This window comes from Schistocerca serialis, chromosome 10, assembly GCF_023864345.2.
Source record: "Schistocerca serialis cubense isolate TAMUIC-IGC-003099 chromosome 10, iqSchSeri2.2, whole genome shotgun sequence".
Taxonomy (NCBI): domain Eukaryota; kingdom Metazoa; phylum Arthropoda; class Insecta; order Orthoptera; family Acrididae; genus Schistocerca; species Schistocerca serialis.
In genome coordinates this window covers 140,971,568-140,986,772 of record NC_064647.1, presented here as the reverse complement: position 1 = coordinate 140,986,772, position 15,205 = coordinate 140,971,568, and the positions used below count along the sequence as shown (strand labels likewise).

The following is a 15,205-nucleotide window of genomic DNA, read 5'->3' as shown; positions in this document are numbered from 1 at the left end:
GCCTTTACGGAACCCACCCTGAGATGGAGCCAGAAGGCCCCTTGACTCCAGTACCCAGTTCAACCGCCGGCTCACCATCCGTTCAAGCAACTTGCAAAGAACGTTGGTGAGACTAATGGGACGGTAGCTGTCCACCTACAAAGAAGCTTTCAAAATGTGGTGCTACAGAAGAATGCTGAAGATTAGATAGATAGATAGATCACATAACTAATGAGGAGGTTTTGAATAGAATTGGGGAGAAGAGAAATTTGTGTCACAACTTGACTAGAAGAAGGGACTGGTTGGTAGGACATATTCTGAGGCATCAAGGGATTACCAGTTTAGTATGGGAGGGCAGTGCGGAGGGTAAAAATCATAGAGGGAGACCAAGAGATGAATACACTAAACAGATTCTGAAGTATGTAGGTTGCAGAAGGTACTGGGAGTTGAAGAAGCTTTCGCAGGATAGAGTAGCATGGAGAGCTGCATCAAACCAGTCTCTGGAATGAGGACCACAACCACAACAACAACAACAACAACAACAACAAGAACATTAGTGTCCTCAGTTCACAGTTCATACAACCCAGTATACACGCAAGACAGCCAGAAATGTACTTAAGACTGACCAAAATTATTACATGATCTACAGTCGATACTCTGCTACAATATATGAGTTTCACATTCAGTCTTTTTTTTTTTTTTTTTCAGTGGATTTCTAATAAAGAAACTGCTCGCCAGCTATTCCATAGATGAATATGAATTCTACAAAGGCCAAAAGTTCACATGCATTTATCTTTCCAAATAAACACTTCACAAAGCTCAAATTAACACAATCTGTCTGTAAATGCAACTGCTTTCAAGGCAATACCATTCAGATGTGAAATACCAGTAACTTCTTCATTTTACTCATAACGTAGACGGACACGTCCAACATGACCTGTACATCTGATAGTTAGTAAACGACTCCTGAATGCTACTTCTCCCACAGCCTATAACTACCTGGCAGTGCGCGGGAACTGCTAAACTCTGATTGGCTGATCACAATGACCAGCCAATCAGAACAGTTGTTCGAGATCATTCTCACGCCAAAACTGTCCTACGCCAATCACTATTCACAGATGCATTTACATCACTTCATCATGCAAATCTTAATAAAATGATTAACAAAACCAAATGAAAAGAAAACTAAGCTTGAAATGACTTTAGAAAATCATTACTCTGCAAATGGCTATTCTGGCTGCATTGGACGTGCATCATTGGCAAGGTAGGAAAATTACACTTTCATTGCAACTGCTTGCTTCACACTTTCCCATGACATAATTATGTAATGTTTAACATCAGATAATAATGAATCTTTACATACGTTCCACATATACACTCTCACTCTCTCTCATTTATTCACACAACAAAACAAATAGTTATTAAATAAACATTAATCCTCTCTGAATTCTATGTTACGAAAATGGAAAATGGTGTAAGTATTTAATTATAAGAAATCGAAATAAATTGTTCCGCCATTTAGTAAACTTCAGTAGTAATTCCAAATTATACTAAAAGACAAACTGCTATGAATCCTAACTGACTTTAATCTTATACACGTCGGTTTTTGGTGTTTTAGATAATTGTTTCTAAATCTGAAAGTATCACAGCTAGACAGCTGAGATTTTAATACAACCTCCCTTTTAATAACAAAGGGCTGTATATTGAATAATATTTAATACTGTTTATTTAGATTCTTAGGGGCTTGAATATTCTGTCACTAGAACTAACACTGGTTGTGCTTCCCACGGCTAGGCTAGCGACAGGTGCGAATGTGTCACACTAAGATACCAGTGGCTGTATATTGCCACTGCCAACAGCTCCAAAGCTACGAGCCCATACTTCAAGGTAACTTACTGCAATAAAATGCTACTGCGTATTGACTCGCGACGTTAAAAAAGGATGTTTAAGAATAAGAAATAACTTCCACTACTGTCAATATATATTTCTAAAATTGTACAACCAATCTTAAAATACAGGCATCATAACAGTTTAAATAAAGATGTACATATTTATAACCTAGGGGAGATTGTGTGTATCACCTGGCAAGGCACTACACGAAAGGTGCAGACAATAGTCTGTATGGAGATCAAATTGTTTAACAAGCTTCCAAAGTACCTACAGGGTAGTCACCCTGCAAGAATATTTTAGTAATATGTGTTTTTATAGTATTACTGAATGTATTTTAAAGGAGTAGATTATCTGCCTTTGCCCCATACTAGCCATACATATCTGAGATGACTGTGTGTTCGTAATTGTTTCTATCAAGTTATGGCATGACTTTTAACATATGTCCAAAATCCAAATTCTCTATGTGAATAAATAAATTACTATTCTACATTACACAATGTAATTATCTACTGCAGCCTAAGAACAACTCACCTCTTTAACAATGCTTAGCGGATCCTGCATACTATTGTGGCCATCCGGCACCTCCCACTCCTGTAGACAATGAAAAGTAGTAAAAAGTTACTCTTGTAGGTTCATAATGCTTAAGTCATGTCATAAATATCATTCAACGTTTGATGTACACAGAGCAAATGATGTACACAGAGCCAGCCAGTTCTTTCTAATTTAGTGACCTTTGCAATTAACAGTTTTCTTACAAAAAGCGGGGGGCTAACAAAAATGTAAGATTCAATTTAATGCTCCATATACAGGTAACTAGCTGACTAACCTGACATTACCTGTCTATTCGTTTTGCCAATTTGCTATTAAAAACAAAAACAATAAATGAATTGTGTTTGTGGTGAAGTATCAAAAAAATTTCATTTCCATGTATTCGTGAAAAGATCTTTAAAATTATGAAACAGCTGTACAAAGAAATATGCATCATGTACAAATGTACAGGTACAGAATCCAAATTAAGAAACATGATCCTGGCAATTTCTGTACATCAGGCGTAGCTGCTTTCCATGTCTATGAATGCAATTTTGTAAACCGAGTCATGATAGGCAATAGTATGGTTTCAGTTGCCTGAGACTGCAGATGTGTTTGCAAGTTGCATCTGCATGAGTGTGTGTGTGTGTGTGTGTGTGTGTGTGTGTGTGTGTGTGCGCGCGCGTGCCTGCGCGAGTATGTATGTATGTATGTGTGTCTGTTGTTGACAAAGGCCTTAATGGCTGAAAGCTACAATTGTGTGAATCTTTTTGTAGTGCCTACAGCGGCTCAGCATCTCTGTTATGTGGTGAGCGGCAACTTTCCCTTTCTAATATTGTTACATTCCATCCTGGATTTTCCATTGTTTGATTTTGTAAACTGAGGAAGAGGAGACTTGTGTTTTAACACCCCATTGACAATAAGGTCATTAGAGATGGAGCACAAGCTCGGATTAGGGTAGGATGGACAAGGAAAGCAGCCATGTTCTTTTAAAAGAACAATCCTGGTATTTACCTTAAGCAATTTAGGAAAATCATGGAAAACTTAAATTACAATAGCCAGATGCTGGTTTGAACTGTTGTCCTCCCAAATGCAAATCCAGTGTGCTAACCCCTGCACTGCCTGCTGGGTAATTTTGTAAAGGTTTCTATGGCAATGCCTCTTTACAGCTCTCTAGACTGCTGTCATTGCTGTCTACAACCATTTGGGCTTCACAGGATGTCTAAAGCACTGCCAAATGTTAGGAATTTTCTTAAGTTGACTCAATTGCAGGAGTATCTTAGTAGTAAAGAATGAATGTATTAAAACTTGATGCAAGGTGTGGCCATTTTTTCACATATCTACCTGTTTACGACATCATATCCCTTCAATATGAGTCATAAAATGATATAATTTTGTATGTACATTCAGTGGCATATGTGGATACTGTCTGCAAAAAGTGTTACGAATAACTAATTAATTAAAATGGCATGCATGATGCAGAAATTTTTCACATGTCTCAGAGTTAATGATGTTATCTCTCTTTAACTGTGTGTGGTACCATGATATATTTTTGTAGAAGCATTTAGTGTCATAAGTGGATGCTGCCTGTGAAATTGATTGAGAATACAGTTAATAGCACAGAAGTAGTATATTTAGATGTCATGCATGTTGTGGAAGTTTTTTGTGCATCTCATTGTTCATGTCGTTATGTCTTTAACTATGTTAGTCAGCTGATTCTTACTCAGACAGCCATTGTAGCTTGACAGTAAGGGATATATGTACCAAGTTTGGTTGAAATTGGTCCAGTGGTTCAGGAGGGGATGTGGAAGTGGCACTCAAATGCAGGAGAAAACACTTTCCGATTCTGCACCTGCATGAGCCCATTATGTTGGGTGTTCCAGATTTCTGCACATGAATGGAACTGATTTTTTTCAATGCTACAGGAAAAAAATAGTGACAATTCAATTGCACCATTTCAAGACTAGACTGTAATCCAGAAACTGACAGCCTGAATATAAAACTGCTAATAGTTCATTTTCACTACATTTTGCTGATTTATTCTATTGTTACGCAAAAACAATGGCATGGAAAGCAGTACAAATCCATAAATTAGGAACTATAGGCAGATGAGACATGAGAAATAGCCTCTGACAAGAATGTAATAATTCTAATTGCAAATAAGCAGGTGCTGACAGGTGCAAATACTATTGAAGTCTCATTTTAATAAGTCATGGTTGAAAAGTACTGACAAATTATTTATGGAAAAATGGAAACAAACTGACCTCAGGGAAAATCAGATAGGGTTAATGTAGGAATGCACACGATAATACATATCCCACTACTTTTCTGAAGAGATATATTAAAGACACATTAACCCACGTTCATAGCATTTACAGATTAAAAGCAAGCTTTTGACAATGTTGACTGTGACACACCCTTTGAAATTCTGAAGGCAGCAGCGAAAAGGCTCATGAAGTGAAATGCTGTTTATAACTTGAACAGACAGCAGGCTACAATTCCAAGAATTGAAGAACATGAATAGGAAGTAGTAGCTGAGAATGGAGTGAGGCATTGTTGTTGCCTTCCTTCATGTTATATAATCTGTAAATTGGGCAAGTAGAAAAGGAAACCACGAAAAAATTCAATAATAGAAAATTGAGGATGCACTGTAACAATATTATGAAAAGGAAAGAGGTTGTAGGTTTCGAAACTGTCAGGCATTGGGAAACGTGGTGTTCAATAGCTGCAAGATCATGGGCATTAGGGATGTTAGAAAAATTTGAGGTAGCATCAATAGTTATGTGCTGGGCACCATGTTGTAAAGGAACAAGAACTGTGGAGTGTCAGTGGAGGAAATGGTTGGTATCTTATACATATAAGGGTAGGTTGCTGGTAATAGGCTGAAGGTGTTGGTCTACAAGAGCAGAGATTCTCTCAATGACAGGATAGTAACCAGCCACAATGGCACGTCTTAGGTGGTTGAGTTTATGGACTTTAGGAGGCATGTACAAGGTAGGAGTGCGGGGAGTAATGGGGGGTGAGGAGAGGGATAGATTCAAGAGAGAGGTTGTGGAATGGGCCTGAGAATTTGAGAAGAGACTGGAGATCCTGCTGGCTTTCTGGAATGGGGTCACTGTGGCAGGGTGTAGTTTTTATAAACAACAGTGGTGTAGCATTTATCAGCAGGTAGCATTATAAAGTTGGGATCAGTTTTTATTGGTTGGATTACAATTCATTCCATGGATGAAAGGCTAGTTTGCATTTGAGGGATTTAGAGAATGATGGTGCAGCAAGGTTTGAGGTTAAGAAATTCTGGAAAGTTAGCAGGGGTGACTTGGGGGCAGCGGCGGTGGATCAGTTGGGTGGAGGAGTGAACTGAGTCAGGCAAGGTACAACATTGATCCTTGCTTGAGACTGATAGTTGGTGGCGAAAAACTTTTTGCACTGTAGGGACTGGGAGAAGGAGAGAAAATTTTTAACAAATCCTGCATGATTTAATTTGCGACTGGGACAAAAGGTGAGGTCTTTGGAAAGGACTGGTACTTCTGCAGGGCCAAAGCTTTTGGAGGAGTGTTCATGACTGTGTTTTGGGCTGTTTACATTCTGGAATCTGTGTGGTGGTGGGAGAGAGTTTTGGAGGGAGGGGTAAATGTAGCAGGTCTGTGAGCAGGGTTTGTCAGCTATGACAGGATGTGGGGGAGTTTTGGAGGTTGCTTTAGAGGTGGTGGACAGTGGTAGTCCAAGTTGGGGGTACAAAGTGAGCCGGTTGGAGAGTTTTTTGAAGTGGTGTTGTGCATGTTGCTCTAGTTCCTGGAGGGCAAGAGTTTCAGTGTGTGTTATGGAATCCAGGAATTTGGATATGGACTGCACTCCCAAATTCAATCATGCAGGACTTGTTAAAGACCTTCTCTCCTTCTCCTGGTCCCTATAGTGGAAACACTTTTTCACCACCAACCCTACCAATCAGACTCAAGCAAAGACCAATGTTGAACCCTACTAGACTCAGTTTACTGCTTCATCGAACCGTGATCCACCCCACTGTCCTCACATCACTCCCTGCTAACTTTCCATGGAAAGAACCACAATCCACCAACTATAAACTTTTCCCAACCTTTAATGCTACCTGCTGACTAAGGCTCCAGCACTGCTGCTTTGAACCTGGAGGTAGGACTCTGCCAGCAGTCAGTCATCCACTTACAAATGGTACCACAGTGACACCATTCCAGGAACCATGTGGGATCTCCACTCTCTCCTCAAATCCTTAGGCCCATCCCACAACCTCTCCATGGAGTCTCTCTCTCTCTCCTCACCCCCACCATCCCCTACACTCCTACCTTCTACATGTTTCCTAAAGTCCATAAATCCAATCACCCAGATGCCCCATTGTGGCCGGTTACTGTGCTCCCACTGAAAGACTCTATGCTCTCATAGAACAACACCTTCAGCCTCTTACCAGCAACCTATCCTCCTATATAAAAGATACCACCCATTTCTTCCACTGACTCTCCACAGCTCCTGTTCATCACTATTGATGCCACCTACCTTTACACTAACATCCCTAATACCCATGGTCTTTTACCACTATTGAACACTACTTTCCCAAATCCTCACAGATTCCAAAGCTACAACCTCTTTCCTGATCGCCTTGGCCAACTATATCCTCACTCACAATTAATTCTCCTTTAAGGCATTACCTACAAACGAATCTGGGGTACAGCTATGGGCACTCGCATGGCGCCATCCCGTGCCAACTTCTTCACGGGACATCTAGAGGAATCCTTCAAAAAAATCTAGACTCCTAAACCCCTCACCTAGTTTAGATTCACTGATAACATCATCTTCATCTGGATTGAGGGTAAGACACCCTATCCACATTCCTCCAGAACATCAACACTTAGTCCCCCATTCACTTCATCTGGCCCTACTCAACCCAACAAGTAACTTTCCTCGATGATAACCTCCTCCTCAGAGATGGCTATATCAATACCTCTTTCCATGTCAAATCTACAAACCACCAGCAACACCTCTACTTCGACAGCTGCCACCCATTCCATAATAGGAAGTCCATTACATACACCCTAGCTACCCATGCCGTCGCATCTGTAGAGAAAATCTCTCTCTCTGAATACACCATCAGGTTTTCTATTACCTCTCATCGTGTCCTGAAATGAGGAATGTTCAACCCACTATTCTTCCCACCCCTCCCACAGTGATATTCCACTGCCCATCAAACCCATACGACATGCCCATCTATCCCAACACAACTTGCGTCATGGCTTGTATCCCTGTAATAAACCTAGAAGGAAGACCTGCCCCATACATCGTCCCACCACCACTTGCTCCAGTGTAGTCACAGGCATCACCAATCCCATCAAAAACAGGGCTACCTGTAAAACCTGTCATGTGATCCACAACCTAAGCTGCAACCACTGTGTTGCATCCTATGTTTGCATGCCAACTAACAAGTTGTCGGTCCGCATGAATGGCCACCAACAAACTGTGGACAAGGAACAGCTGGTCCACCCCACTGCTGGGCACACCACCCAACACAACACAACATTCTTCATTTCAGTCACTGCTTCACTGCCTGTGCTTTTTGGATCCTTCCCACCAACACCAGCCTTTCTGAACTGCGGAGATGGAGAACTCTCCCTGCAACATATACTGTGTTCTTGTAACCCTCCTGGCCTCAAGTTTCATTATTCTTTGTCCTTACCCTCTAGCCCCTTTCCCTGTTCCTCTGTTCCACCAACACACCCACAATCTTTCTATCTCTTTCCTTTTCTGGTAATCTCCACCTTCCTCGCCCCCCGACTAACCTCCTTACTGCACCTAGCTGCCCTACCCTCTCTCCACCTCATCCCTGTATGCCCCCACAAGCAGCACTTTACCACCCCCACCCCTACCCCACTTTCCATCCTCCTCCTTATTCTCATCACCCATTTGCATCTTCCACTATGTGCATCTGCTGGAAGTGTGACTTCAGCAACAACAGACTGTGGTCATTGCGTGAAATGTGTTAGAGTGTGTGTGTGTGTGTGTGTGTGTGTGTGTGTGTGTGTGTGTGTGTGTGTGTTACATCTCCAATGAAAGCCTTGTTGGCTGGAAGCTCATTTTCAAACAGTCTTTTTATTATGCCTGTCTGTGACCCAGATTGCTAATCACCATGACTAACTATATCCTCACCCACAATTACTTCTCCTTCGAAGGCGTTACCCACAAACAAATCTAAGGTACAGGCTATGGGCACTCGAATGGCACCATCTTATGCCAACCTATTCATAGACCATCTACAGTAATTCTTCCTAAACACCCAGAATCCCAAACCCCTCACCTGGTTCAGATTCACTGATGACACCTTCATGATCTGGATCGAGGGTGAGGACACCCTATCCATATTCCTCCATAACATCAAAACTTTATCCCCCATTCACTTCACCTAGTCCTATTCAACCCACAAATAACCTTCCTCAGTGTTGACCCCATCTCAAAGAAGGCTACATCAATACCTCTGTTCACATCAAACCTAGACCACCAGCAATACCTCCATTTTAATAGCTGCCACCCATTCCATACCACGAAGTCCTTTACATACAGCCTAGCCACCCATGGTCATTTGCATCTGCATTGATGAATAGTCCCTCATGAAATACACCAAGGTTCCTGCTGAGGCTGTCACAGATTGTAATTACCCCCCCTCCCCCCAAAACTGTAAAAAGCGGATCTCCCATACCTTATCTCTCCAGTCACACACCACCCTCCAAAGTCCCACCATCCAGCCACATAGGAGCATTCCCCTCATGACTCAGTACCACCCAAAACTGGAGCAACCGCATCACATTCTCTGCCAGGGTTTCGACTATCTCTGGTCCTGTTTTGAAATGAGGAATGTATTACCAATATCCTTCCCACCCCTCCCACTGTGGTATTCCCCACCAAACCTACACAATTTCCTCAGCCATCCCTACACAGCTCCTGCCTCCATCCCCTTGCCTCATGGCTCATATCCCTACAATAGACCTAGATGCAAGACCTGTCCCGTACATCTTCCCACCACTACCTACTCTAGTGCTGTCACAAGCATAACCTATCCTGTCAAAGGTAGGGCTACCTGTGAAACCAGTCATGTGATCTACAACCAAAGCTGCAATCACTGTGCCGCATTCTATGTTCGCATGACATCTAACAAGCTGTCTGTCTATATGAGCTGCCACCAACAAACTGTGGCCAAGAAATAGCTAGACCTCCCCACTACTGAGCATGGCACCCAACACAACATTCTTCACTTCAATGACTGCTTCACAGCCTCACTATGATTGTAAGATAAAAGAAATTCGAGCTCTCACAAATGTTTACCAAAAATAGTTTTGTCTCTGGACCATTGGGGTCTGTAACAGGTAATAGTGGTATGTAAAGAACCTGTTGCCACACACAATCAAGCCGTTTGTCGAGTATGGCTGCAGCTACAGACAAGGATCTAGAACAGAATAAAGTAAATCACTGGTCTAGGTGTTGAAGTAATACATATGCCCGATGAACTACATTCAAAGTCCTACCAAACCAACATACGAGGCCGTTCTGAAGGGTAATGGATCCAAATTTTTTATCTGAAAACTCTTAAAGCTTTTCAAATAAAACAAAAGTTATTAATATTCTGTGTCTTTGTTCTTCGTGTCTACACTCCTGGAAATGGAAAAAAGAACACATTGACACCGGTGTGTCAGACCCACCATACTTGCTCCGGACACTGCGAGAGGGCTGTACAAGCAATGATCACATGCACGGCACAGGGGACACACCAGGAACCGCGGTGTTGGCCGTCGAATGGCGCTAGCTGCGCAGCATTTGTGCACCGCTGCCGTCAGTGTCAGCCAGTTTGCCGTGGCATACGGAGCTCCATCGCAGTCTTTAACACTGGTAGCATGCTGCGACAGCGTGGACGTGAATCGTATGTGCAGTTGACGGACTTTGAGCGAGGGCGTATAGTGGGCATGCGGGAGGCTGGGTGGACGTACCGCCGAATTGCTCAACACATGGGGCGTGAGGTCTCCACAGTACATCGATGTTGTCGCCAGTGGTCGGCGGAAGGTGCATGTGCCCGTCGACCTGGGACCGGACCACAGCGACGCACGGATGCACGCCAAGACCGTAGGATCCTACGCAGTGCCATAGGGGACCGCACCGCCACTTCCCAGCAAATTAGGGACACTGTTGCTCCTGGGGTAACAGCGAGGACCATTCGCAACCGTCTCCATGAAGCTGGGCTACGGTCCCGCACACCGTTAGGCCGTCTTCCGCTCACGCCCCAACATCGTGCAGCCCGCCTCCAGTGGTGTCGCGACAGGCGTGAATGGAGGGACGAATGGAGATGTGTCGTCTTCAGCGATGAGAGTCGCTTCTGCCTTGGTGCCAATGATGGTCGTATGCGTGTTTGGCGCCGTGCAGGTGAGCACCACAATCAGGACTCCATACGACCGAGGCACACAGGGCCAACACCCGGCATCATGGTGTGGGGAGCGATCTCCTACACTGGCCATACACCACTGGTGATCGTCGAGGGGACACTGAATAGTGCACGGTACATCCAAACCGTCATCGAACCCATCGTTCTACCATTCCTAGACCGGCAAGGGAACTTGCTGTTCCAACAGGACAATGCACGTCCGCATGTATCCCGTGCCACCCAACGTGCTCTAGAAGGTGTAAGTCAACTACCCTGGCCAGCAAGATCTCCGGATCTGTCCCCCATTGAGCATGTTTGGGACTGGATGAAGCGTCGTCTCACGCGGTCTGCACGTCCAGCACGAACGCTGGTCCAACTGAGGCGCCAGGTGGAAATGGCATGGCAAGCCGTTCCACAGGACTACATCCAGCATCTCTACGATCGTCTCCATGGGAGAATAGCAGCCTGCATTGCTGCGAAAGGTGGATATACACTGTACTAGTGCCGACATTGTGCATGCTCTGTTGCCTGTGTCTATGTGCCTGTGGTTCTGTCAGTGTGATCATGTGATGTATCTGACCCCAGGAATGTGTCAATAAAGTTTCCCCTTCCTGGGACAATGAATTCACGGTGTTCTTATTTCAATTTCCAGGAGTGTATATATTTATTTTCAGCCCTCTGCCGCTAGAGGGCTTTGAACTCCAACATGAAACATGGCGGTGTGTAACTTAACTATGTTGGTCTGTGGACCCTTCCCACCAACAAGCTTTCCTGAATTGCACATGTGGGAACTCCCCCTTCAGTATATCATACATCCCCATAAGCTCCCGTTAGTCTTTGTCCTGTCCCTCTAGCCCCTTCCCTGTTGCCATTCCAGCAACAAACAGTCCTCTATTATTTCAGCAATGTACCCACAGTCTTTCTATGTCTCTCCTTTTCCGCTAACACCCCCCCCCCCCCCTCCCTCCCCACGGGTCTAAACTTCTAAACTCTTGACTGCACCCAGCTGCCTTACCCTCTTTCCATCCCATCTCTGTATGCTCCCACAAGCAGCACTTTACCATCCCCCTCCCCTACCATGCCATCCCCCCTCCTCACCACCCCAGCCTCCTACTTAATCCCAGCAACCATCTGCATCTCCCATCATGCACAGCTGCTCGAAATTTGGCCTCAGCAACCAGTGACTGCAGTCATGTATGAGTTGTATTTGTGTGTGTGTGTGTGTGTGTGTGTGTGTGTGTGTGTGTGTGTGTGTGTGTGTGTGTGTGTGTGTGTGTCTTTGTTGACTGAAAGCTCATTTTCTGACAGTCTTTTTGTTGTGCCTATCTGCAATTCAGCATCTCTGCTATACGGTCAGTAGCAACTATCCTTTTCATAATATTGAAATGAAGGAAAAAATTATAAACAGAATTATACCTCAGGGAGAAGAAAAAAAAAACCTTAAGGTTTGTCATTGAAATTGAAATTCTGTCACACACATGGCAAAGGACTTGGAAGAGCAACTGAATTGAATGGGCAGTGTCTTGAAAGAGATTACAAGATGAACATCAACAAAAATAAAACTGGTGTAATGGGTTGTAGTCAAATTAAATCAGGTGATGCTGAGATGCTGAGAGAATTAGATTAGGAAATCAGACACTAATAATATCACGTGAGTTTTACTATTTGAGCAGCAAAGTAACAGGATGGTTTAGGTAGAGAGGATATAAAATGCAGACTGGCAATAGCAAGAAAAGTGTTTCTGAAAAAGAAAATTTTATTAACCTGAATATAAATATATGAATAATATGAACGTAAATTTAAGTGTCAGCAAGTCTTTTCTGAAAGTATTTGTTCAAAGTGTAGCCATGTATGGAAGCATAACATGGCTGATAAACAGTTTAGACAAGGAGATAATAGAAGCTTTTGAAATGTGGTGCTATTGAAATGTGGTGCTGCAGAAGTGTAGGTGGATAGAAACGGTGTGTGTGTGTGTGTGTGTGTGTGTGTGTGTGTGTGTGTGTGTGTGTGTGTGTGTTTGTGGTGGCGGCATTATTGTTGAGGGAGACCAAGAAATCAATATAGTAAGCAGGTTCAAATGGATATACATTGCAGTAGCTCTTTTGGGAAGAAGAGGTTTGCTAAGGGTACAGGAGAGTGGAGAGCTGCATCAAATTAGTCTACAGACTCAAAGCCACCACCACCACAACAACAACACTAACCAAACAATTAAATACATGTAATGCATAACACCAAGGGTCCCAAACAATGCAGGTACCTCTTGAGGAGGAAGAGGAAGAGGAGGAGGAGGAGATTGACAACGAGATCATTAGAGACTGATCACCAGCTTAATTAGGAAAGGATAGAGAAGGAAATTGGTCGTACCCTTTCAAAAGAACTATCATGCATTTGCCTTAAATGATTTAGGGAAAACCGCTGTCCCCCCAAATATTAGTCCAGAATGCTAACTACTATGCCACCTTGCTTGGTACAAATGCCTCTAGAGCAAAGTTGACATTTTTTATGCAGACTAGCTGCTATTAACAATGATGAAAATACCAATGAACCACAGAAGTCCTCCTGATACTAATATAAGAAAGGACAGCTTTTTTTCAATCTAAAGTGAAATACATTTCTACTTTGTTGATACCTGATGTGACACACTGCCTATCAGCATTTGTGTTGCCACTCGGTGCCAAAGACAAACATTTAGATAGTTCACAATATCCTGGCTGAGTGCTGGACAATGTGCAGGGAGTAGAGAAAGCCATCTCTAACTACCAAAGCCCCATACACAGAGACAACCAAGGACAATGTGGCAGTATAGAGGGATTATGCTGTAATTTCCTTATGCAGTGTTGAACCACACATTTGTTTACTGGTTGAAGGTGGACACCCATGACATTCACTTTGTGATGACTAGAGAACACACAGATACCATATTTTTTGCGACTACCTCTCCATTTACATATATACTCCACAAGTCACCATTCAGTGAATGGTGGAGGGTACCTTCTACCACTACTAGTCATTTCCTTTGGTGTAAAAGCCCTAATTTCTCATATCATATCTTCATGGTCCTTAGACAGAATGTACATTGCCAGCAGTAGAATGGTTCTGCAACCAGTTTCAAAGGCTGGTTTTATAAGTTTTCTCAAGAGCATTTCACGAAAAGTATGCCGTCTCGCCCTCCCCACTGCAGAGATTCCCATCTGAGTTCATGAAAGCTCTCTGTAATACCTGCAAGTTGACTGAACTTACTGGTGACAAATCTAGCAGCACCCTCCTGAATTGCTTCGATGCCTTTCTTTAATCCGACATTGTGGGTATCCCAAACAATCGAGCACAATGGGTCACACTATTGTTCTACATGTGGTCTCCTTTAGAGATGAGCTACATTTCCCTAAAATTTGACCAATTGCCTTCCCTGCTACTATCCTTACATGATAATTTCATTTCATATCACCCTGCAGTGTTACAATTAGATGTTTAATCAATATGACTGTGTGAAGCAGCACACTACTAATGCTATACTCGAACATTACAGTATTAAAGAATGAAATTTTCACTCAGCAACAGAGTGTGTACTGATATGAAACTTCCTGGAAGATTAAAACTGTGTGTTGGAAAGAGTCTCGAACTCGGGACCTTTGCCTTTCGCAGTTAAGTCTTCTACAGACTGAGCTACCCAAGCATGACTTGCTCATGAAAGGCAGAGGCCTTAGTTCGAGTCTCAGTCCATCACACAGCTTTAATCTGCCAGGAAGTTTCATTATTGGAATGTTTTTCATACTTACATTTTTCAACATTTAGAGCAAGCTGCCATTCATCACATCCAACTAAAAATGATTTCTCAGTCACCTTGTACCCTCCGGCAGTAACTCAATGATGCAAACTAGTGCACCACAGTGTCATCAGCAAAAAGTTGCATATTGCTGTTCACCTTGTCCATCAGATTATTATTGACGTAAATATAGAGAACAGGAGTAGCCCTATCACATTACCCTGGGACACACCCTTGTCTCTGATGAATACCCACCATTGACGATAACATACTGGCTTTTATTGCTTAAGAAGTCTCTTCCGGCCACTCACATATCTGGGAACCCAATCCGTATGCTCAGACATTCATTAACAGTCTGCAGTGGAGCACTGTGCCAAACTCTTTAAAGAAGTGGAGGAATATGTAACATGTCTGCTGCCTTTCATCCATGATTCACAGGACATTGTGCAAGAAAACAGCAAACTAAGTTTCACACAAGTGATTCTTTCTAAATATGTGCCAATTTTAAGGCATAAACTTATGCATTTCATGGAAATTTATTATACTAGAACTGAGAATATGTTCAAGAATTCTGCAGCAAATCCGTGTTGAGGATACTGATCCGTAATTTTGCAGGTCTG

General features: G+C 43.0%; 1 protein-coding gene across 4 annotated transcripts in view; it reads right to left on the bottom strand.

Annotated features, from left to right (window-relative positions):
* LOC126424983 (zinc finger protein 501-like) overlaps positions 1 to 15,205 on the bottom strand; it is a 263,358-nt gene that overhangs the window by 195,213 nt on the left and 52,940 nt on the right. For 3 of the 4 annotated variants that reach the window (XM_050087873.1, XM_050087870.1, XM_050087872.1), the window contains exon 4: positions 2,402 to 2,460. In XM_050087873.1, the coding sequence (XP_049943830.1) occupies positions 2,402 to 2,460 (59 nt within the window). Of the gene's footprint in view, positions 1 to 2,400; positions 2,461 to 15,205 lie in introns of all 4 variants that reach the window. The other variant, XM_050087871.1, reaches the window with a different exon arrangement.